Raw genomic sequence first — 25,830 nt, 5'->3', positions numbered from 1 at the left:
AGAAAACTTACCATTCCTACCTTCATTTAAGTTCATAATTTCTTAGGTAGTTTGTATTCATGTGTGACATACAAGCTTAAGTTTATCAATAATGATTTGTACATATTAAACAGGTTTTCCGACGGACATTACCAATAAGTAAATTTCAACATATTTATGTCTTGGCAAACAAGGCACATATACGAATTAAAGGTTTATAAAGATTATTCCACAACCTGAAAATACCTGCTCAAAAAGTATCCCTCTCCTTTCCTCCCCTGCATCAAATGAGCATAAACATGCATGCACTGTATACTATGTAAACAGAAAAATGGGTGGGTCATAAACACAAATCTACTGGTAGTTCTTTGTATTGAAAACTTAATTATTTTTTTTTTAATACAAAATGACTTGGTACATGAAACTGCTGCATATATTTATTACGAAGCTACAAATCAGGATTTTGAAACACCACTTGAATTATGGACAGTACAGAAGAATATGAATGAAGTAATATCCATAGCGTCTTAACACATTATCACAGAGTATTCCAGAGAGCACTGTGCGCCCTCCACATCAAGAGTTGTTTCAGAATTCACAATCAAAATACAAGCAAAAGCAGCATTTATAGACATTCAGGGAAAAAAACCTTGGTAATGAAACTTCTCTTAATAGAAGGAAAAGGATTTTTTTTAACTCTACAGGTGATCTAACCATTATCCTGATGGACAGAAAATGAACATTACGAGAATATTTCTAGACTGGCAATGATGCATTTCTCAACTGGAGACGATGAAACCTATTAGCCTAATATTCTATGTAAAAAATATACTTTACTCAATGTGAGTAACATTACTTATGAAAAACCTTAATAGATAAAAGGTGAAGCTACAACTGGCCACTTATTCTCTTTGCCTTCACGGTTTAATAAGCACTTTTCCAAGAACGACAAGAACCAAAATAACAATCTAACGCACGTTGATAAATCCCTCCGCGTAAGGATAGGCTAAAATCACCGCTGTGGCATGAAAGGTCAATTGCAGCCTCGTAATCTGCATTGTTAAGTTGCACCACTAGTCCCTTCTCTATCCGTTCGTTCTCTACGGCTATCTTACTGATTTCCCTACCCAAGTTACTTAATAGTCTGCGACTTCTAGGAATAACCATGAAAGAATCCTAATTTCAACACAGCCATTTCATAGCAAAGAAACTAAACGGTGTTGGATACACAAAAATAAATAGTGCGATTTGTGGCCTTTTTGATTTGTTGAACCCTAAAATCCAAGTCCTAAATTATTCTGAACAATGTAAGCACATAACATGTCTTGAAAGATCTAGTTTACTACCCTACTAATTATGGAGAGGAAACCTTCAAGATTAATTGTCTCCATTTTTCAAAGCCATTAAGCATCTATTCCATTTCACAAATCAATAACCTATGATATAAATCATCTTTCATAAAAATCAGATAAACGAAGGTCACCACATATTTACCTTACTCATAAAAAACTTATTTCAAGAATGCAGTTCATCTATCAAATAACTTTGGGGGAAATACTGATATGAATATTGAAAACCTCTATATAAAAATCTTCCTGTCAGACACACAATACAAGGAAGAATATATATACGTCGCACTAAGGACATCTATAATTAATATACTAGTCATAATTACATAAATTTCATCCAAAAACATATATTTACTACCTGTAATATAAAATGAGCCTTGGAAGTCGCCCTCACACACTTAGGACTGATGTTCTACATCATTTGATATGAACATAATCCTTTTGCACATTAGGAGAATTAGGCAAAATTAAAATCACAGAAACAACACTTCTCCAAAGATGCTAAATAAATAGTTTTGCTTGTCTGACAGACCATAATGTTTTCTTCCTGCATTTCAGTATTGGAAAATAACCCTTGAAACAGATAAAGAAGGTGGCGGGCAGCATTTCTTTTTCTTTCCCTGGATTTTGTATCATAACGACACGGTATGGGAGTCGTGCAAACGTGGTTTACGGAAGTGCAATACAGTACAGATTATTATAAATGTCATATGTATATATATATATACTGTATATATATTCATATATTGTAATGATACATTGGTACATTTTTTTAACAAGAAAGAGTAAATAGAAGAAATTCTGACATGCTTTCACTTGCAAATATGGTATATATATTAAATACCTGCCAAACCTTCAAGGAAACTTTACATGTATACATATATATATCAGGGGAGTCAACTTAAATACCCAATTATAACTGCAAATTAAAAAAATTGGGAAATCAAGACAGGAAAGGAACAAAATAACCCTGAAATCAAATGCTGATTCATTAGGGATTATTACCAAGGGCAATTCATGTCAGGACTCCTGCATATTACAAGGGTCTTTGGTACAGTACTGTTAATATTTACATGCAGCCATAGCTCAACCCCTTTCCCCACACACACCTTGTTACATATTTGTTGACACTCCATTTCAATTGAAAATAATACAATCCTAAAAAATGAAAAGCAGGGCTAAACAAAGAAGAAAAAGTAAACACAAGGAAGCTAACACGTCAAAAATAATATAAGTATGATTACTTAATCAAGACTATTTATCCTTAGATTATAATAAAATATAGAGCAGTAGGCTCAGACTGAAAAATTCGGACTGCAGTAGTCCTCACAAAACATTCTGGAAGTTAATCATACAAATAATTATCAGCCTATAATAAAAAAGCAATCCAATGCAGATTTCTGGCTTTTCATAATGCATTCTTGAAAAGTGCTGCATATAAAAATAACTGCCGCGCTTACTCCAGGGGAAGTCTACGGTTTTTACTCAAACTTTACCTGAACAGGCCACTAGTTAAACAGAAAATACAATCCCTTTAATTGGCTTTCTGGAAAAAATGTGTTTCATGAGCAGGATTTCAATAACTTAGATATGTTACATATGATCTATTTTTTTCCTTCAGCTTCTTTTCTCAATGTTATGTTTCCGATTCAATTTTCAATCTGTGACGCAGTCTACAAATTAGGAAAAAAAAAAGAAAAAAAGTAAGACCTTTATCCAAGCTGCAACATCAAATAGAAGTGGGTGAAACAAACTGAACCTTATCACTTTGTGCTTTTTCTAGCAATCCCTTCATCAAAAGTGCAAAAGTAGGAAAAAAAAAATCACCACGATCAATCGAGAAAACTCATGGTAGCACGCAATGTACTTTGACGAAGGAGCACAAACAATGGTTTAATTCCATCTTATATTGACTATACACATATAAATGTATAACACCTTCAAAAAAGAGAGTTCCTTAAAAAACTGCCATCTTATAAAAAGACAATATATATAATCTGCGCTATTAACAATTCGCAAAAATAACCATAGCCGGTACACCACTCTTGGATGCAAGACGAAGCCGCCTTGCTTCTTCAGCACCATGAGAAAAATGGACTCTTTTCTTGGAACGATTGTGTGAAGGTGTCGCTGAAGGATCTAAAGCGGGCGGTCGTACCGACTCTTCCTTTCGATCTGCAAAAAGCAGACGCATAAGTGTCACTCTGGGTAATAGGATGCTAATTTCTAATTAGTTTTGTCTTGTATGATAACCAGACTAATGTCTGAGCCACTTCAAGACAAAACTACTGTAATAAGAAGGCTTTGTTACCCTTAAGAAAAGGTTGACTATACTGTAATAGCAAAATTACATTTATACACCAAAGTTCAATCAGCTTATACTGTAATAGCAAAATTACATTTATACACCGAAGTTCAATCAGCTTTTTTCCATATTTCTTTGCGGTTATAATCCTGAGGGTACTCAAATTTTCCCAGTCAATAACCAACCTAAAAAGGTTTCTAACAACAAGAAATGTGAAACTAATACATCCAAGTTCTCAACTTAGATCTCAACTGATTTAAACTTTTTTTATTCAACTTAGATCTCAACTGATTTAAACTTTTTTTTTTTAGTTTTTTAATAATAATTTGACAACTATTTCGGGGCTGGAACCATCCCAAAGGTCACCTTGTTACAATTTACAGGAAAATATTTAAAAACCTCACAACATGGTAATACAGACCTATAATCCCGTCTTTTCAGAAGTAAGAACGCATTCACAGGTACCAGTTTATAAATTGATACCTTCCTTTCTGAAGCATATGGTAATTAAAGAAATTAAGAAAAAAATAAAGTTGAGTGATGGTAAGAAGCATTATACACTTAGTTAATTTATGCAATTACTAATGATCAAATATAAAATGGGCAATGAACTTTTGAAACATACCTTTCTACGATGACTGCTGGCATCTGCACTAACTGTACTGGACTCTTGCTATCCCTGAGGGCTTGAGTTAAATTCAAAATTTGTCCCCTCATCACGGACATCTGACGTTCGAAGATGTGACGGTCGAAACCTTTGTCTGTCTGTAATTGATCAAGATACAAAATCAACTTCAATAGACATCTAATATGAGAGCTTTAATTAAAGCTAATATCTGTGCCAACATCATGGACATCTGATGCTCAAATGTGATAGTCGAAACTTTTGTCCCTGTGATCGATCAAGATATAAAATAAAATCCAATGCAATCTAAGTGTAAATGTAACCTTTAGTGTTTTATCAACATACAAACAAAATGTTGCTGCACTTACCCCAAACAAGTTTTTCATGTCATCACACAGCTCTTGCACAAAGTTCATGTCAGATAACAGCGGGAGAACAAGATCCCTGGTCTCTTGACTGAAAGGAACCTTGGCCCAGGGTAGCCAAGCCCAGTGATACGGGTAAGCTCGCCACGAATCAGGATGCTTAAAGGGGAATGCTAAACCATTATCAATTGCTGCTACCTTGACTTCAGGAGGCTTCACCAACGACCAGTCCTGCAAAACCAATTACCGCCTTAAAGCAGCCACTCTATAATTCTTAATTGTACAAAAACAAAATAATTATACAAAGAATTTAAAACAAACTGTTTATAGTTAGAAGGATCATCAATACAAAAATCTGAATGTTGACGAATCATCCTCGATCTACTACAATCATAATGATTAAGATTTGACTTCTTGCCCCATGCACTAATTTTATCCAAATCTCGATTAAGACTCGGCAACCACAGGTCTACAATCATGAAATGAAATTTATGCAGAAAGAGAAGCATTATCTCCCTACGGAACAAGTTAGTCTTATAGGGGACACCACACAAGACGTGCAAGTAGTACAAAAATTATTGAGCCGAGAACACTACCGTCAGGAATACAAAATATTACAATCTTGTATAGTCACTGTGGTGCCCATCAACTACTCTCTGCAATCTATTACTTAAAAATTCAATAATAAAGTTAAGGAAAGACTAACCTACTCCCAACTGTTCTAAATTTAAAAACAATGGCTTCATGATTCACAGCCTAAGGCAGCACTAAGATCAAGGCCTATCAAATACACTTAACTCTCCGTTAAGACTATTTCAAAATTACACAAGTTCAAATTCATTGATATATACCCTTGACAAGAAATGTTCGATGTTACACGAGTTGAATTTCCCGTGTGTGTGTGAGAGAGAGAGAGAGAGAGAGAGAGAGAGAGAGAGAGAGAGGAGAGAAGAATCTATTTAAGCTTTAAGCTTACAAATTTTATTTCTAATGCAGAACCAAAAAAGTAATTTAATTTTAAATTATATTGTAATAGTAAAAAATAAATTTAATTGTTACATTTACCAATATTTATATTCAATATCTTTGTTTACATCGCATATGTAAATGGTTGTGGATCGTCGGCATAAACAGCCGATTCGTCTGTTGTTGTTCGATACACATTTTGATAAGAAACTGGCCGCCAGTTCGTTTAACAGTGTTCTTTCTTCCAAGGATTACGCGATAGGGAGCAAAATCGTATTATCAATACTCTGTTAACTACATGTGAGCATAATCATGATACCGCCGGAACCTTGAAAACACCTGACAACAAAACCAAGATAAAAACAATCTGTAATTGCTGCTGTTAAAATACATATTGAACTATTAATAGAAAAGTACAAAATTTATTACATAAAGTTCAGATAACATCAAAAACCAAGATTATTCTAGACGTCTTTCAGTTCATGTACATGATGTTGTCGGCTAAAGCTACAGATTAGCTGACGAAATTGAACGACGTCTTAATCCCTGCGTATAATCGAACATAGATATAAGCACAGTAAAATTTATAGTGTGTGTAGTACTTATCTGACAAGTTCTAAAGAAACCAATATTTCTGTTAAATCTGTTCTGTGTGTAAAGTAAGGCACCTGAGAGAGAGAGAGAGAGAGAGTGAGAGTGTATGTGTTAGTAGCATTGCGCATCCCTACATACCAGAAAGTACTGTACTGTTTCTTGTTTTTCAACTTTAATGTGTACTTACTGATATAAACTTAATTGTAGATAAATAACCATTAGACTAAAAGGAAAAATGTGTTACGATCTGTTATTTATTTACTGAAATGAAAGAAAATAAATCGCTAATGCGTTTAATATGCACATGTAGTAGCACTGTATGTTCTTACTTTCCACACAGTAGTTAATTTTGACTTAAATAAGTACTTATTGATATAACAATTTTAATCATAAGACTAAAAGGAAAAATGTTACGATCTGGTATTTATTTACAAAAATAAAAGAAAAATAAATCCCTAATATTTTCCATGAGCATACGTCATACCATTGTGCGTTCATACATACAATAGTTCTATTTATTGCGTTTTTTTAACTTTAAAATTTACTTAGGATATAAAATTCATTGTAAATATATAATCATGATATCAAAAGGAAAAAAAAAAAAAAGAGAGAGAGAGAGAGAGAGAGAGAGAGAGAGAGAGAGAGAGAGAGAGAGAGAGAGGAGAGAGAGAGAGAGAGAGAGGGGGGGGGGGGGACGGGAGCAAGGCAGGCGACAGTGGTGATGAGTAATGCGTCATGGTGTGATGTGCATGGCTTTTAACTTATTTTACTATAAAATAAATACAAGTAGAGTAAGAATGAGTGTTTCTATTGTTTCTGTAACCTTCAAATACTGTATATCAATAATGTGTTTGTTAAAGTTTCATGGTAACAAAATCCCAAAATATAAACACTCCCAACGTCCAGGAATGTAACACCAGCCAATACCATTATTTCTCATGGAGAAATTATGTGCCGTTAACCCTACCTCTCCAGGAACATAAACCTTCCGTTAACGGGGGAGTTAACTGTATAATACTGTACTGATATTGCACTGCTTTGATTTAAACTATGCCAAGTAGCAATCTACTATTTACAGCCCTCCATTCTGTTAATGCCTTTTCTGCTCTTGGTGTCATCATTATACATACCCCTTTTCTTCCAACTCCATTTGTCCTTCCTGGATAGATATATATATTGTCTTGGTCTAATGTTTTCTTACCAATCCCCTTACAACTTGTTTAACTTAGGGCCAAGATATCCAAACTATATTTCATAAATTCTCTCTCCACTTGTAACTTACCAATCTGATTCATGGTTCTAACATTCCAATCACCAATTTTCCATTTTTCTTTAGTATTTGTAAACCGGGAGATTCTTAGCACCCCTCTACTCCCAGGACTAGGGGCCATTCTGTCACCTTCTCTTTCCAGACTGACTAAATCCAATGAGAATTCATTGGCTAGATTCATGAAAGAATAGCCAGTTCCTTGTGATACGCAGTGCCTATCAAAGGCAAGTGACCCCTGCCGGTCCATACTAATTCCAGTAAGATCATCCGCCAGGCATACGATGTTGAAGCCGAAGAGACAGCTTGTCTATCACGTTACACCCAATTCGTCCCTCCTGCTGCCAGTGACTTCAAGATTTAAGGGGGTATTTCCTACACCTAAAGTTCTCATAACTCCACCAGGTTGCTCATCCGTTTATAAGAGTATAACTATTGGCAAACAGATTGACAAGATATACCGCCGGTAAAATATTCTCTCATTCATTCAAATTTACTTCAAAAATATTTTTTAATTAAATGGCATTGTACCTGAAAATAGGCTCACAACCGGGCAACGGCTTTGAACTTCCCACAGACTATTCCGTTAGCCAAATGGGTTCACATTAATAAACAAAATTTCACCTAAGGTAAAAAAAAGAAATCCAACTTACTTCTCCGTCTCCTGTGTCTTCTAATTCAGGCTTGTCATACTTTATTAACCAATTATCATTGCCTCTATCTGTGTTTCTGATGATATAATCTAAGATAACTAAGCGCTCAAACTGCAGCTGAAATTGTCGACTTGTTGTTTCACCCAGGGGCTCGGCCTCGAACCGCCGTAGCCAATAGTCTGCATCTTTAAATCCCTGTAATATTAAAAAAATAAAAATTAACATCTAACTGAGCATGGTATACAATATACTTTAGACTACTTTACTCTCCCACAGGAAACTTACTTTGCACCCCAACAAAATTGAAATTACTGTAATAGGAAAAAATCTATCATCATCATCATCATCATTTCGACTAGACCACAAAATAAAAAAGAACTTGAAGATTAGAGTAACTGTGAGAATGAAAAAAACAAATATGACAAATTTAGAAATAATTTGTATTTTTCCTAATACAAACCTGCAGTTCTCTATTATGCATTATCTTTCAGAAAAGCAGGAAGGTACCCATTAGATAATGCGAGGTGGCAACCTTATCCTATCACTTTAGTATGGAGGGTAGGGGATGGCTGGCTGGGTACCCAGCCACCTATTTCTACTCGCAGCTCGGTGAGCTACGTCACTTTTTTATTGCAGCCAAGATTTATTGGGGCACAGGTGTTGGCAGGAGTTTGTATAAATCTACAGGTTTATATTAGAAAAATAAAAATTATTTCCGAATCTCATTTTTTCCTTCAATAACAAACCATACGTTATTTATTAGGGATGACTCACCCTTAGGAGGGTGGTATGTTCGACCTCCAACTTAGCCATTGACCCGGGTTTTCTCTGTACAGCATTAGACTGTAACTAGAGGAAAACCTCGACACCTAACTACTCAAAAACAAATGTTGTATTGATAGCGGCCCATACATATATAAACGTTTGCCCAATGATTACCTCGCGAGAAGCATTGGGGGATGTGAAATACCGGTATACTAGGATTCACAAGAAAAATGGTTATTATCTGCACAGGATGAGGCCAGCTTGCAGAGACCCTTGGCACTGTTCCCCTAGCCAAAGTGTCTACGTCATCCTTGTGAAGAGGATCGTTTTGATCGTCATCGTGAGCGTCTAGCTCGTGATTGTGAGCACGTAGCTCATGAGCATTCAGATCTTGATCGTGAGTGTCTAGCTCGTGATCGTGAGCTTTTAGCTCATGAAGGGGAACGCCTTCTTGGAAAAGGCCAAGATCGTGATGACCTGGGATCTATGAATTTTGAGCACTTGGCTCGTGAGCATAAGCGTAAAGCTTGTGAAGGAGAGCGTCTTCTAGAGGAAGATTGTAGAGATTGTGATGACCTGCGATTTTTTTGGCGATCCTGGAAGCGTTGCGAACGACCCCCTGAAGATTATCGTCTGGAGGGATGAGAAGGTGACTAGTCTCGTTCTGGTGAATGGCGAGATGTTGAGCTGTCCACAGGATAATCAGTGTCACAGAATCCGCAGCAGGCAAACGAACACGTGACCTGCAACATTGCCTGTAAGTTGAGATAAGAGGCTGCGGATTGTTAGGCAACGACGTAATCCGGAGATGTAGTAAAGACTTTGTCAGCAGGAGGCCATCGGATGGGCGAACGGGAGTGCTGACATCGGGAACGTGTGGTGGGGGCAGGAGTGGGGGAGAGATGGACCTCGCAAACATCAAGGGCATCAGCTGCTGAAATAACTGGTGAAGGGTCTCTCCAGCAACCACACTGAGGGGGAGAACCTGCTTAGAAGGGGGTGCAGACACTCTCAAGGATGGCCACGCCTGAAGCACAACTGAAAGGGAAAATGGTTCCCCAGCAGCCGGATTTGAAGGTGCTCCTTTAAGGGAAGCAACAACCCTCCCCCGGGTACCCCGAGGTTGCCATAGAGTCAAATGGTCTGTGTTCCTACTCGACTGTTCCCTGGAGGAAATAATGCGTAGAGAAGCTTCAGAAAGAGATCTAGGAGTGTGAGGAAGAGGATGCTAAGGTCTTTTCGTCGTGCGGGGGGGGAGGAGGAGGAGGAGGAGGAGGAGGAGGAGGAGGAGGAGGAGGAGGAGGAGGAGGAGGAGGAGGAGGAGGAGGAGGAGGAGGAGGAGGAGGAGGAGGAGGAGGAGGAGGAGGAGGAGGAGGAGGAGGAGAGAGAGAGAGAGAGAGAGAGAGAGAGATATCTTAGGCTTCTTCCTACGACATCCAAATTTCTCCCACAGGGAGGCAGGCCACTCCCTCCTCGCAACGATACTCCTTGCAAGTCTGGCACAGCGAGTGCGAGTCTGTCTCAGACGACCAGGGTAGGTACTCGTGCGAGCGTCAGAGAGAGAAGTCACACCTGAAAAAGGGAAAGATTGAGCATAAAGCGATTAGGCTGTTTAACTTAGCCTTGAGGAGGAGAGAGCGGAGATGTCCGTTCTCTAACAGCCAAACAAAAAAAAAGTGATGTAGCTCACCGAGCTGTGAGTAGATATAATGTAGGAGGCTGGGTGCCCCCAGCCACCCCCTACCCTCCCCAATAAAGTGGTCAGGTAGGATTGCCACCTCAATTTAAAGTCTAATGGCTACCTCTCGCCAGATAATCCCTAATAAATAATGTCAGGTTTGTTATTGAAGGAACAACTATCGAGATAACTTAAGGAGTCTGACGACACACTTTGACGTTATTTGTTCATGTAACCATAATTGCCACATCAGAAAATTTATTGAGCTTTCTAATGACATTTTCAGTTTCATTTCACCTGTATTCATTTGTTAACCGTTTTACCCCCAGGGCTATTTAGAACCTTCCAACCCTTAACCCCCAGGGGTTATTTTTTTCAAGCACATTTTGCAGTATACTTTTTTTAAATTGCTCTAACAGCCTTAATTTTTGTCATAGAGAGGGCAGGTTGGTCTCATTCTCTTGGAAAATGGCAGAAGTTTCTCAAAAAATTATAAAAAATATACAAAATAAAAATAAAAATAAAAAGCAGTTTTTTGCAAGAACGTACCGGTACGTCCATGGGGGTAAAGAGATGAGTTTTGTGAAACGTACCAGTACGTCCTTTGGGGGTAAAAGAGTTAATTACGCTATAAAAGTGTTCCGTATACTGACAACTAGAAAATATTTATCACCAAAGATCAAGCATCAAATCCATATTCAATCAAGTTTTTTTTTCTAATAACTGTCACAGACCAATACTGTACACAACTGTACTACAGTACTATGCATCACTATAATGTATTCTTGTTCCTGTAAAACAAAAAATCTTGAGAAAAAAATAAAAAAATGTGGTGTGCTGAAACCAGCTAGGAAAATGATGAAATTAATGAAAGAAAGAACAATGAATATTATACATGGGTCTAGTTAATGTTTATCTAAGGAATTACAGGTCAGAATCCAAGAATGATAAGATCTTCAAAATCGTCACCTGTGGAATTTAAAGGTTATTTAAAAATCTACAACTGTATTACTGTAAAGTAATTAATAAAATTTCCTGTATAATTAAACAATGCAGACTAAACCAAACAAATAAGAGCTAGTTAAGCATCGGAGGACGAACTCTCACCAAATCAGGGCCCCCTTAGAAATCTTACTCTTAACTCATATTGCATAAAAACTATAGAAGAAACGATTTTATATCATTTATTATCGTACAGCTGAATAAATTACTATTAGTTTCAAAATATCATCTGGCATCAATAAGCATCAACAGATACCATTCCAACAAATCATTGGACTTCCAAATAATGTAAAAAAGTAGAGTACTACTATTGGTTAAGTTTTAAAAACTAGTACTGGTTAATTTGAACAATTCTGTCGAAACAAATAAAGGATCAATGACCATGAGGAACAGCACAATCGTGAGACTCACCTCTACAAACACCTGAAAGGAACCAACTTTGGGCGGCAGACCGATCCTGTGGAAATGCCTGCCGACCTTTGGGAATCTTTCAGACACCATCTTCTTGGCTCTTGATTTTTCTCTGTCTATTCTTGTATAATTAAATGTTTCACTAGCTAATTTGACTACCTGAAATGTGAAGAAAAACATCATTAATATAACTCAAGAGATGTTGTAATTATGTTCTAATACTTGGTATTAAATGATACATGAACAATTACTAGAAAATTCACTTTTATATACAAGTTTCAGCTTTCCCTTCCCTTCTTCATATAACAGCTGTGACCAAGTTGTGGAATGATATTCCTTATCGGGTAGTTGAATCAATAGAACTTCAAAAGTTCAAACTTGCAGTAAATGTTTTTATGTTGAACAGACTGTCACAAATCTTTTTAATGTTTTGATGTTAATATTTTTTTACAAATATTTTATCTTAATTTTTCATTACTTCTGAATATTGTTTATTTACTTCCTTGTTTCCTTTCCTCACTGGGCTATTTTTCCCTCTTGGTGCCCTTGGGCTCATAGCCTCTTGCTTTTCCAACTAGGGTTGCAGCTTGGCTAATAATAATAATAATAATAAAAATAATAATAATAGTATGCTGTGGTGATTTTAGTCTAAGTTTTATTTTTCAAGATTTTAAGGTGAAATCATAATTATATAAGTGCACCTTAACTGAAACGACAAAAGCATAAAGTTATAGAAAATGAAACTGCATAGCAAAATCAGTAACTGTATACTGCATACATATAAATCTTTTTCAGATTTCATGACCCACAAATCAGTTACAAAACAGGGGGGGGGGAAGAATTTTCACTTTTTGTTCTTTCTATGCTATGTTATATAAATGTGAATAAATACCTATAAATATCGCTAATAGCACGGCCTCTCACGGTACGGTCTGAATGTAACGTGGAAAAACTAATAGAATGAGTGTAACACCATGTGGAAAAACTAATAGAATGAGTGTAACACCATGTGGAAAAACTAATAGAATGAGTGTAACACCATGTGGAAAAACTAATAAAATTAATGTAACACCATGTGGAAAAACGAATAGAATTAATGTAACACCATGTGGAAAAACTAATATAATGAGTATAACACCATGTGGAAAACTAATGAAATGAATGTAACACCATGTGGAAAAACTAACAGAATGAGTGTAACACCACGTGGAAAAACTAATAGAATGAGTGTAACACCATGTGGAAAAACTAATAGAATGAATGTAACACCATGTGGAAAAAGTAATAGAATGAATGTAACACCCTGTGGAAAAACTAATAGAATTGACTGTAACACCATGTGGAAAAACTAATAGAATGAGTGTAACACCATGTGGAAAAACTAATAGAACGAGTGTAACACCATGTGGAAAAACTAATAGAATGATTGTAACACCATGTGGAAAAACTAATAGAATGAGTGTAACACCATGTGGAAAAACTAATAGAACGAGTGTAACACCATGTGGAAAAACTAATAGAACGAGTGTAACACCATGTGGAAAAACTAATAGAATGATTGTAACACCATGTGGAAAAACTAATAGAATGAGTGTAACACCATGTGGAAAAACTAATAAAAAACACCATGTGGAAAAACTAATAGAATGAATGTAACACCATGTGGAAAAACTAATAGAATGAGTGTAACACCATGCGGAAAAACTAATAGAATGAGTGTAACACCTTGTGGAAAAACTAATAGAATGAGTGTAACACCATGTGGAAAAACTAATAAAATGAATGTAACACCCTGTGGAAAAACTAATAGAATTAATGAAACACCATGTGGAAAAACTAATAGAATGAGTGTAACACCATGTGGAAATATTAATAAAATGAGTGTAACACCATGTGGAAAAACTAATAGAATGGAGTGTAACACCATGTGGAAAAACTAATAGAATGGAGTGTAACACCATGTGGAAAAACTAATAGAATGGAGTGTAACACCATGTGGAAAACTAATAAAATGAACGTAACACCATGTGGAAAAACTAATAGAATGAGTGTAACACCATGTGGAAATATTAATAAAATGAGTGTAACACCATGTGGAAAAACTAATAGAATGGAGTGTAACACCATGTGGAAAAACTAATAGAATGGAGTGTAACACCATGTGGAAAAACTAATAGAATGGAGTGTAACACAATGTGGAAAAACTAATAGAATGAGTGTAACACCATGTGGAAAAACTAATAGAATGAGTGTAACACCATGTGGAAAAACTAATAAAATTAATGTAACACCATGTGGAAAAACTAATAGAATTAATGTAACACCATGTGGAAAAACTAATAGAATGAGTGTAACACCATGTGGAAAACTAATAAAATGAATGTAACACCATGTGGAAAAACTAATAGAATTAATGTAACACCATGTGGAAAACTAATAGAATGAGTGTAACACCATGTGGAAAACTAATAAAATGAATGTAACACCATGTGGAAAAACTAACAGAATGAGTGTAACACCATGTGGAAAAACTAATAGAATGAGTGTAACACCATGTGGAAAACTAATAGAATTAATGTAACACCATGTGGAAAAACTAATAGAATTAATGTAACACCATGTGGAAAAACTAATAGAATGAGTGTAACACCATGTGGAAAACTAATAAAATGAATGTAACACCATGTGGAAAAACGAATAGAATTAATGTAACACCATGTGGAAAACTAATAAAATGAATGTAACACCATGTGGAAAAACGAATAGAATTAATGTAACACCATGTGGAAAACTAATAAAATGAATGTAACACCATGTGGAAAAACGAATAGAATTAATGTAACACCATGTGGAAAAACTAATAGAATGAATGTAACACCATGTGGAAAAACGAATAAAATGAATGTAACACCATGTGGAAAAACTAATACAATGAGTGTAACACCATGTGGAAAAACTAATAGAATGAGTGTAACACCATGTGGAAAAACTAATAGAAGGAGTGTAACACCATGTGGAAAAACTAATAGAATGAGTGTAACACCATGTGGAAAAACTAATAGAAGGAGTGTAACACCATGTGGAAAAACTAATACAAGGAGTGTAACACCATGTGGAAAAACTAATAGAAGGAGTGTAACACCATGTGGAAAAACTAATAGAAGGAGTGTAACACCATGTGGAAAAACTAATAGAATGAGTGTAACACCATGTGGGAAAACTAATAGAAGGAGTGTAACACCATGTGGAAAAACTAATAGAATGAGTGTAACACCATGTGGGAAAACTAATAGAAGGAGTGTAACACCATGTGGAAAAACTAATAGAAGGAGTGTAACACCATGTGGGAAAACTAATAGAAGGAGTGTAACACCATGTGGAAAAACTAATAGAAGGAGTGTAACACCATGTGGAAAAACTAATAGAAGGAGTGTAACACCATGTGGAAAAACTAATAGAAGGAGTGTAACACCATGTGGGAAAAGTAATAGAATGAATGTAACACCATGTGGAAAAACTAATAGAAGGAGTGTAACACCATGTGGAAAAAGTAATAGAATGAATGTAACACCATGTGGAAAAACTAATAGGAGTGTAACACCATGTGGAAAAACTAATAGAATGAGTGTAACACCATGTGGAAAAACTAATATAATGTGTAACCAATTCAAGATCAAAAGATCACTCAAAATGTCTTTCCAGTCAACTTGAGATTTTATATAAATCTTACACGAGTATGATACATCAGGGAAAGGATGCTCAGCCTTCACTACTAATGAACGCAAGGTATGATCATGAGAAAGTCTCAAATGTGAATGGCAGCAGCTAATTAAAGTTTAATCATACAAAATAAATAGGCTTACAGGTTTTAATAATGTACAGTGCAGGATTCTTTTTTTATTAGAATATACCTAAAATTATCTCAAATAAGACCACTGTACTGTAATCTTAGCATAGATTAACTAAAGATTAAAATCTAAACACATGGACCATGCTGAGGGGCCTGAATTTAAGCAGTTAAATCTTGAGAATATTTCATTTCTGGTGGCTCGGTCTGGAAACTCCCAAATAACCCGAGATTTTGAGGAATAAAATGTTTTAAAAGGTTTAATCATCGCACATGAATAGCAGGGGGTAACGGACCGGATAATGTCCTAGAGACTGACTATATACACACATGATCAGAGACAAAGGCCCCTTTACATCAAGTTAGGAGCATGAAAGGCCAGTCATTGGCTGTTAATGACTCAGCAGGTAGGCCATAAAGCTCCCCAACACTGCCCCAACCCTAGCTCACAAGGATGATCAGGTTGAAAACAACTACTGTAGAACTATCAAGGTGGTAGGTTGGCCAGGGCACCAGCAATCCATTGAGATACTACCGCTAGTGTGTTATGGGGTCCTTTAACTGGCCAGACAGTATTACATTGGATCCTTCTCTCTGGTTACGGTTCATTTACCTTTGTCTACACACAAACCAAATAGTTTGGCCTATTCTTTACATATCCTCTTCTGTCCTCATACACCTGACAACACTGAGATTACCAAATAATTTTTCCTCACCCAAGGGGTTAACTGCTGCACTGTAATTGTTAAGTGGTTACTTTCCTCTTGGTAAGGGTAGAAGAGACTCTTTTGCTATAGTAAGCAGTTCTTCTAGGACACTCCATAATCAAATTATTGTTCTCTAGTCTTGGGTAGTGCCATAGCCTCTGTACCATGGTCTTCCACTGTCTTGGATTAGAGTTCTTTTGATTGAGGGTACACTCGGGCATACTATGTTATCTAATTTCTCCTCTTGTTTTTTTTTTAAAGCTTTCATAGTTTATATAGGAAATATTTATTTTAATGTTGTTACTGTTCTTGAAATTTTATTTTTCCTTGTTTCCTTTCCTCACTCTGCTATTGTCCCTGTTGGGGCCCATGGGCTTATAGCATCCTGCTTTTCCAACTAGGGTCGTAGCTTAGCAAGTAATGATAATAATAACAACAACAATAATAAAAATAATAATGATAATAAGCAGGTCTCAAACTACTGTACAACAAATTTTCAGGCAGGGATGTTTCCAATAGTTTACAAACCCTTAACATAGATAAGGGGAAAAGGTACTGTTAGCCAAAGAGTAATGAAGAAGAGAGAAAGGAAAATAGTTTAGCTAAAATGCCACCCACTCCCATCGAGAAACAGAAAATGCCCATCAAATCATGAAATATTAGACTTGAAGGTTGTCAATTGGTATAAAATGCATGGAACATAGAAGAGGGGCACAAACTCATTACAAACAAACCTATAGAGGGAAATGTTGAAAAAAGGTGCCATGATGTTGTTTGATGACTGGTTTTGTTTACAACTTTTCCTACTGCTCCTTGAACCACGAAATTGTTCTTTCCACATTACAATAATATTTTGTATTTACATTAAACTTGATACCTACTTTTCAAAATAAAAAGCAGCAAAAGCAAACAATCAAAATGGAATGGGACCAAAGGAACACTATAATAAAAAGATATTGCATACATTGTGCCATACAAGACAAACTGTAAGACAAAACACATTGCAAGAGCATAAAGATGCACCACTTACCCTAGTTTTAGGAACAACATTAAGCTGCAGCTTCTGGTCAACCAGAGACGCTCCAGCTTCCGAAAGGTATCCCTGATTGGGTACGAGGCACGACCGGCCGAAACAACATGGACAGCAGACTTTGTGGAGCCACTTTGTCCACTTGGGGTTAAGTCGACCGTACGGCTCTTCATCTTTAGGCTTATACACAGATATTACTTTCTGTTGAAGAAATATAAATGATATTACGTTTCTGTTTCTACGCAGAGTATGCGTGCATCGTTGAACAAAGTTAATAACCACTACAATGCAGAGTAATAAACCTGCTTAGCCTAACTTATCTAATTAGTATATTTTCCAGTTAACTTGGTAACGTTACCCTCATTAGCAACGTGTTGCAAAAAAGCCATCAAAATAAATATCAAAAAAATGGATGCGCTAAGTAATCTAAACTAAACTCAGGTGACAGGCCACCAACACTCCTCAGCCTCATGTTGTAAATATAAGATGCAAATAATTTTCTTTTATATAACTGTGCGTGCTGTTTCAATTATGTTCAGCTTAACATTGTGCATTATCAAGAAATTACAGTACTGTACTATTACCAAAATGTACAACTTTAACTAGATTTTGGTATAAGCATTGTTAAATAAATGATTAAATAAATTTTAAATTGACGTTGAATGAATTGGAGCTCTTAAAAATGACAATGCTTAATAGTAAATATATTGCTGTACTAGAATCTCAAAAAGATGCTTATAAATAAATGACCAATCACATGGAAATGTGTGAAAACATGTCGTAGATCTCAAGACACTCGTGCAACGTTTGATAAACTTATTAAAACTTGCCAAAGATATTCAAGATATTTAAGCAGCTTCTGAAACTTATTAAAACTTGCCAAAGATCTTCAAGATATTTAAGCAGCTTCTGAAACTTATTAAAACTTGCCAAAGATCTTCAAGATATTTAAGCAGGTTCTGAAACTTATTAAAACTTGCCAAAGATCTTCAAGATATTTAGGTAGCTTCTGATAAAACTTCATAAAACTGGTCAAAGATGCTTATACATGATAAACTTCTTAAAACTTGTCAGATATTTAAAGATGTTAAATTTCTTAAAACTTGTCAAAGATCTTAAGATATTCACATATCTGATATACTTCTTAAAACGTGTCAATGATCTTATGCAGCATTTGATAAACTCCATATTTGCTAATACTAGCATAAAGACAGTATCAATTCAAAATAAATGTTTACAAAAATGATACTGGAGGCATAAGGTGTAACCAAACATCCACAGACAGTAGGACTGAAAAAATGCTCACATTGGCAATATAGGAGTGTCTGTAAGTTCCACAGAACTTTCAATTTCTCTCCGTAAGACACCAGTACATTAGATAACATTACAGTACTATGAGAATTCCAATCCTGATAAAAGGTGACTATTGATACTGAGTATTTCTTATCTCTGATGAAACACTGGAGCTGCTACCGTACCTGAACAAGGGGTACCGTTTTCACACTCGTCACTCCAAAAATTTTTCTTTTGTCTAAGCAGCTGGTTGTGGATATCTACAGAAAATCTATTATTGGTATCTCGTACTCTATGTCTCGGCAAAAAATAATTATCAAATCTATAAAAAAAATAATCAAATACTAAAGCTACAAATCTTATATTATTAAACTTCTAATGGGTTCTTTTAAAATTAAGACACTGCACATCAAAAACTAATACTCACCCCATTACTATTTTTTACAAAATAACTTCCGCTAGAACCCTGGTATATTCTTTCTGGGTATATGCCGTTTTCTATTGCCGTCTCGGCTTGCCTTACCAAGTCTGTGAAGTGGGGATCATCTGGAAAGGGGAAAAGTATTTTAACAAAAATTTCTTAACCACACAGTCACAATCAAAACTATCCGAAATGAACTTTTGATAAAAGTTCCCTCTTACACTACGTTAAACTTCCAGAAACAAAACACGAATGTGTGTGTAAAACAATGTTTCCGACAATAATAAGCATCAAAACTATTGTTATTAGTTTATCTTTTAAAATGAAAATTGCTTTATAACTTAGCGTACAAAATTCCAGGAAAGAAACATTCTGCAGGAAAGAAATATTCTGGAGAAATGCTTCTTGCATATAGCACCCCCCGATTTGTGTCAACTCGCAAACCCACACTAGTCATAGCAAAAATACACAGTATTGTCAAAAGAAAAAGATGTGCCCTTCTAAATTCCAAATAAACCATGGAGAAATTGGAGAAATAGTCAACCGTAGTGAATGATTAACAATGAACCAGTTGAAAATTCTGTGATGCAACTGGGTACATTTTCATTCACATGTTGAAATACTGAGTCGGGTTTCATATCATATTACATGAGCAACAGGCGTTTACATATTTTTATTAGATAAATTTTCATTACTAAAACAAAACTAGTGTACTGTACTACCTCTCGCAATAATTTGAAAATATACAAGCTAAGCAATTTAATCTTATAATTAAAATTCAACTGTTCAATGCACTCAACCCAAACCTGAAAACAAACCAAGTACCTGCATATACAGTGAACCCTCGCTACTTCGCGATTCGACCATCGCGGATTCACCACTTCGCGGATTTTTTCCATAACCCATATATATACAGTAATATATATATATAAATATGTATGCATGTATTTATGTATATATGTATGTATATATGTATGTATGTATATATGTAGGTATGTATATATATGTAGGTGTATATATATATATATATATATATATATATATATATATATATATATATATATATATATCTATCTAAAGTAGGAAGATGTGATGTAGTTCTAAGGGAAAAGTATGAGAAATATGTCTGGGTAATAAGCAAAGCTCTACCTCCAGTTTGTTTCTTTATTATGATCAGAGATAAACGTAAACAAAACATTGGTTGCCATTTTTTATCATGCTTTTTAGCGTGTTTAGGAAACGCATGATATAAAATCGCCTTTAATATTTGTGCCTGTTTTAGTTTAGGGTACTGTAGTACATGCATTAAGTGTTCTGTACATTAAAGGGTAGTTTGTTAACAGTACTACGTACAAGGGAAGGTTTTAAAAGTCTGAATATACATGTTGAATAAATAGGTAAATATGGTGTCACTACTTAGCGGATTTTCACCTATCGCGGACGCGTCTGGAACCTATCTACCGCGATAAACGAGGGTTCACTGTAAATTCACAACTTAATAAATCATGCAAAACACTACATTATCACTCCACTTGCCCATCCAAACCAGCCTCGAGCAAAACGTGTAATAGCCTTCCTCCATTCAGCCAATCTCATACTTCTCATCCTTCTTCACTACTACTGAATTGGCCACAATCTACAGGAATACCCCCATTATGTAACAATCCTGACTGGTCCTCTGCCAAGTTACCTACTGTACTGGCATTCCATAGTACCTGTACAGAATTTCTATTAACTGAAAAGGTATGCCTTTTCAACTGTTGCATTTTAGTGGAGGATATGTATCAACCACAAAAAATAATTATAGTAACAAAATATTGTACTACAAAAATACAGAAATTATCCCGGAAAGCTGGGAAAGAGCTAATTGAGCGATTGAGATAAACTACATTGCTAACATTCTTTGTCTGCTCTCCCAAAAATGTTTACAGTACCCTTGCTTACATTTTCAGAGCCCACATCATATTTTTCCGGTATGTAACTCTTACATCTGTTGTTATTGTGCTGTGAATATTAATTAATCTCATTGCTTCAAGATACAGCGCATATTTATATACATACATATATATATATATATATATATATATATATATATATATATATATATATATATATATATATATATGCATTTATTGTAAATTTGCTGTGAATATTGATTAAGTAGCTTGAAAATTTATGCATATTTTCTTAAGACTTGCGGTCTTCTCCCTCTTGTGTCCTGTGTGTAGACTACGTAGATAATGTTGGTGAATTTCTCTCTGTGTATATCTGGTGCAATGAGTTTGTATCATGCTTTACTGTTATAAATCTTTCTCATCCATCATAAAGACGCTCTAATTAATAATTGAAAAGAAAGAGAAGACATTTTTACAGCTTAAAACTGCTCTCAACATACTGCACATGACAAAATACATGATTAAATATAGGCAGCGGCTATTGGTCCGGAATTCGTCACTGGTAGATCACCGCTACTGACACTGCAGACTGTCAGACAAGTTTAATGGTCCAGAATTAGTTTCTGTACCTTCTTGTGTTGTCATGTTGACATGGCACACATAATTCCGTACTAACCAATTAGGGGTCTGGTACTTTTTTCTATACAAATAAATGTCAAGTTATAGTTTCGGACTGTATAACTGTATAATTGACTAATAATTAATCACATGGAAATGATTTGTCCATAAATCCCATTTAATAAAATTATTTTTAACTTTATGAATACATGGCAGCTTTCACACAAATTTTCCCCAGAGTGTAAAAATTTAGCCAAGTTTACAAATTCGAACATTTATTCGTTATTCAATCATTTGATGCTGTCAAGTTACACAAATACATTAAAAATATCAAACACATACTTCTAGAATGTATCAAATAAAAACTTAAAAAATGTATCAAAGTACAATAGTATTTGTAAAAGGTGTAACCAGTACAGAAATACCTAATAAGGCATTTTATTTTCTTACAGTTAGACCAATACATTAAAAATAGGATATCACAGCAGAAATCTACCTCAGCAAAATGTTAGGGTATACTTGGCTACTTCGAGAATATTCTTTCCAGGAACACGTTTTGCGTAGGCAGTAATGGTTCTAGTGCCTCTTTTGTATATCTGGACAAAATTCCTTGGTTCATATACTTGGAGAGTTTGTTGTAAACGCTCAAAACCCTCAAACCTTGCTCCCTTCACTAGAAAACGATCTGTCTCCATACCAAAATCCTTGTGCCAAGGAACAGTGTCGGTGAACCTACTGCCTTCAAATCTTGGTATAAACTTTGTGCGCATGCGCAGTAAATTCCGGACTAACAAAAGCCGACACGGAATTTCCCATATCAATTATACGAGTTGCACTGACGCGGAAACTTCCGTACCTACAACACTGGTTGTATTGACACGGAAACTTCCGTACCCATAATACTGGACGTATTGACACAAACTTCCGTAACCATAATAATGGTTGCATTGACAAGAAAACTTCCGTACCCATAATACTGGTTGTGTTGAAAAGGAAACTTTCATACCCATAATACTGGTTGTATTGACACAGAAACTTTCATAACCATAATACTGTACTAGCTGTATTGACACGGAAACTTCCGTACCCATAATACTGGTTGAATCGACACAAACTTCCGTAACCATAAAACTGGTTGTATTGAAACGGAAACTTCCGTACCCATAATACTGGTTGTATTGACACGGCAACATACGTACCCATAATACTGGTTCTATTAACACAGAAGCTGCCATACCAAAATCCAATTCGTTAAATATATAATGAAGTCTAATAAATAAGGCTCACAACAGGCTAGGCCTAAAAATCAGACCTTACATTCTAGCAATTTACATAACTGTAACACCACATGTCAATATTATTCACATCTACAGCACTTTTATACTCTCTGCTGTTCACAGTTTCAGTGCATCCAAGGTGCTCTCTACCCCTTAGAAATCTAGGCATTTGCTGACTCAAATAATAGTACGTACTACTGTACATTGCTTCCCTTTTACTGGGAATACTCTTTTACCATTAAAATTATGCTTGAGAATAATGTATTCTTTTGAAAATCACTTAACACGTGGACACTACTACTACAAAGTGAAATGATCCTCTCAAATCTAAGAAATTATATCAAAACTTTAGTGTAAAAGAATTCTTAACACCATAAGAATTCTAATCTTTAATAAACTGTGTTTTGGCAGTTGATGTAAAACACCAACCTTATAGCAGCCAGCACCCTAGCCAGAAACATACACTCTATCTCAGACAGGTTGTAAAGAACACGAGTCAACAATGCATAGAAAACGTAGAAAAATTACATACCCTGAGTCAAGTCTTTTATGAAGATATATTAAAACTATTTTTTTCATGAGTCAACTCTTGCAAACTCCTCCTCATCACCATGACTCAGCATGTTTTCCAACTCCTTTGACTACAACTACATAACCCTGTCTATCACAAAACCACAAATATTGCAAGTGTAACAATTAATACTTCTTATTGATTACAAACCCATAAACGCTTGAAACAATGTTCGGGAGTAGTGTACCAATGCAGGTATAGGTTATTTATTACACTGTTCTAAGAATAAAAAAAATCAAATACTGTATGAAAAAGAACAATTTAATGCCCCAGGTATACTCCAAACATTTTGCAGTAGGGCACTAGAAAGCAATTTATTTAAATGATATAAATCATGTATTTCTATGAGAAAACTCATAAGGTGAGAGGTATTGTCAGTGAACAAACAAGATTAACACTAGGATGCCCGGCTTTAGCAATGTGCCTGGATGCCCAAAGGGAGTCATTTTGTCTCCCACGGGATTTTTTGGTTATTTCAGGAAATAATTAGTTTTCTATCATTTCTTTTTAATGTTATAACAAGTTTTGTATACAAACATTGTAATATTATTGTGTTCAATGTTCTTTGGTTGGAAATACTTATAATCAAATTTAGTTACCCACATGGATACCCACGGAGAGTCATTTTGACTCCTATATATTTTCAAACTTAATTGTGTGAATAAAAGTTTATATATTGATTCTTATATTCATTATTACATAAATAAAGCGTAATTTAATTCAGTTTTAGGTCTCATAATATTGGTCTTAGGAAGAAAATGATAAACGTTTTATTGGGCTAATAGATCTTTTAATTTTACTATATTTTTTTGAATACCCTTTGTATTCCAATGCATATATGAATGAAGAAACTGAAAAAATCTTGAAAATAAAGAGGTAGATATCCTAGTAATCACATAATAGACAACTACATGAATATCCATTTGAATCTATTCCAGATCACATTTTTTACACACGTTCAACTTTTGAGGTGCAGATCCCACACAAAGATTTTTCACATCTCGTGCAACTGTACAGTTTTTCTTGCAGTATTTCTTCAGGTCTCTGCTTTGGTCTTTGTTTTCTCATTTCCTTGATTTCCCCTCTGATCCAATTTCTTCCTTGACTGTATATCTATATTTGCTAATTCTTCGGATAGTTGTTCTAGGAATTCTTTCCTGGTAATTTTTCTTTTGTCACTTCCTTGTGGATAACCCTTGCATTTATAGCTGCCAAGTCTGAGGTAGTTTGGAAGGAATGAATAGGCCATAGCCTTGTGCACGTCTTCACTGAATACTTTCGAGCCATTTGGTCCAAAATGTCAACTCCATGTTTTGTTTCGTTGTAAAATTTGATTGTTTCCGTTGTTTTCTTAGCATTATTTTCTAAAGAAACATCTTGATGGAGAGTGCTAAGAACTGCAACATTTGTTTTTAGTTTTCCCTTATAAACTGTAAGAGTCATGTCACTAGACCTGTAAAGATTGGTGGAATACAAATTGTCTTTCATGGTTCTTACTGTCGCAGGCACTTCTCTTCTTATTTTATTCATGGACCCTATGATACGGGTTCCCTTTTTCTTTAGACGTTTAGCTAAATTGACCGATGTAAAATAATTATCTGTGTGACATTTCTCCCTTTATTCAATCGGCGACCCTCTCTTCTGTAGCACGATGCTCTTCTTTACCTACATAAGGAAGTCCATTCACCAGATATTTACTCTCCTTATCTACAACTAACCAGTACTTCTGACTGTACTTATCAGGTTTTGATGCCATAAATTGTGTAAAAGGGCTGTTCGTCAATACTGTAGTTATATTAGGACCCGGTTTATAGCAAGCAATGCTGATCTATAAATCTATTCTATTCTGTAGAAAATAATGCAAATTTGTCAGTTTTGAGTCTCTTTGAACGTGTAGATTTATAGTCAAATCGCAAAAAACGTAGAATTTTACAGAATATGTTACTTGACATGGCTTGCTTGCATAGTGGAATATATATTCTGTCTGAGCTTCAGCAATTGTACAATTATGAATTTGTCAGTCATTAGTCACCATGCACTTGCTGGGCTACCAACAGTGATACATCTTTTTTCATGGCCTGTAGGTCCAGGTATTTCTCGTAAAAAAATATTTTCCGACCGTCTGCCACCTGAGCATTTATCAGCCAGAATTTGCTTCCACTATGTACCATCCGAAGCGACAATATCTTCCAAAATACACTCATCTGTTTCT

At 35.3% G+C, this 25,830-nt stretch overlaps 1 protein-coding gene across 6 annotated transcripts in view; it reads right to left on the bottom strand.

The window, feature by feature from the left end:
* Positions 1 to 334: 334 nt before the first annotated feature.
* The window catches only part of Pi4KIIalpha (phosphatidylinositol 4-kinase II alpha), an 83,126-nt gene continuing 57,630 nt past the window's right edge, over positions 335 to 25,830 (bottom strand). For 3 of the 6 annotated variants that reach the window (XM_068360169.1, XM_068360171.1, XM_068360167.1), the window contains exons 2-9: positions 19,264 to 19,382; positions 19,022 to 19,096; positions 17,544 to 17,744; positions 11,960 to 12,118; positions 8,104 to 8,298; positions 4,627 to 4,854; positions 4,259 to 4,398; positions 335 to 3,503 (exon numbers count right to left, since the gene is read on the bottom strand). In XM_068360169.1, the coding sequence (XP_068216270.1) occupies positions 3,404 to 3,503; positions 4,259 to 4,398; positions 4,627 to 4,854; positions 8,104 to 8,298; positions 11,960 to 12,118; positions 17,544 to 17,744; positions 19,022 to 19,096; positions 19,264 to 19,382 (1,217 nt within the window). In that variant the 3' untranslated portion in view covers positions 335 to 3,403. The remainder of the gene's footprint in view (positions 3,504 to 4,258; positions 4,399 to 4,626; positions 4,855 to 8,103; positions 8,299 to 11,959; positions 12,119 to 17,543; positions 17,745 to 19,021; positions 19,097 to 19,263; positions 19,383 to 25,830) is intronic. The other 3 variants (XM_068360170.1, XM_068360172.1, XM_068360168.1) reach the window with 1 other exon arrangement.

Source organism: Palaemon carinicauda, chromosome 36 (assembly GCF_036898095.1).
Source record: "Palaemon carinicauda isolate YSFRI2023 chromosome 36, ASM3689809v2, whole genome shotgun sequence".
Lineage (NCBI taxonomy): Eukaryota > Metazoa > Arthropoda > Malacostraca > Decapoda > Palaemonidae > Palaemon > Palaemon carinicauda.
This window is presented reverse-complemented; position numbering and strand designations above follow the sequence as displayed.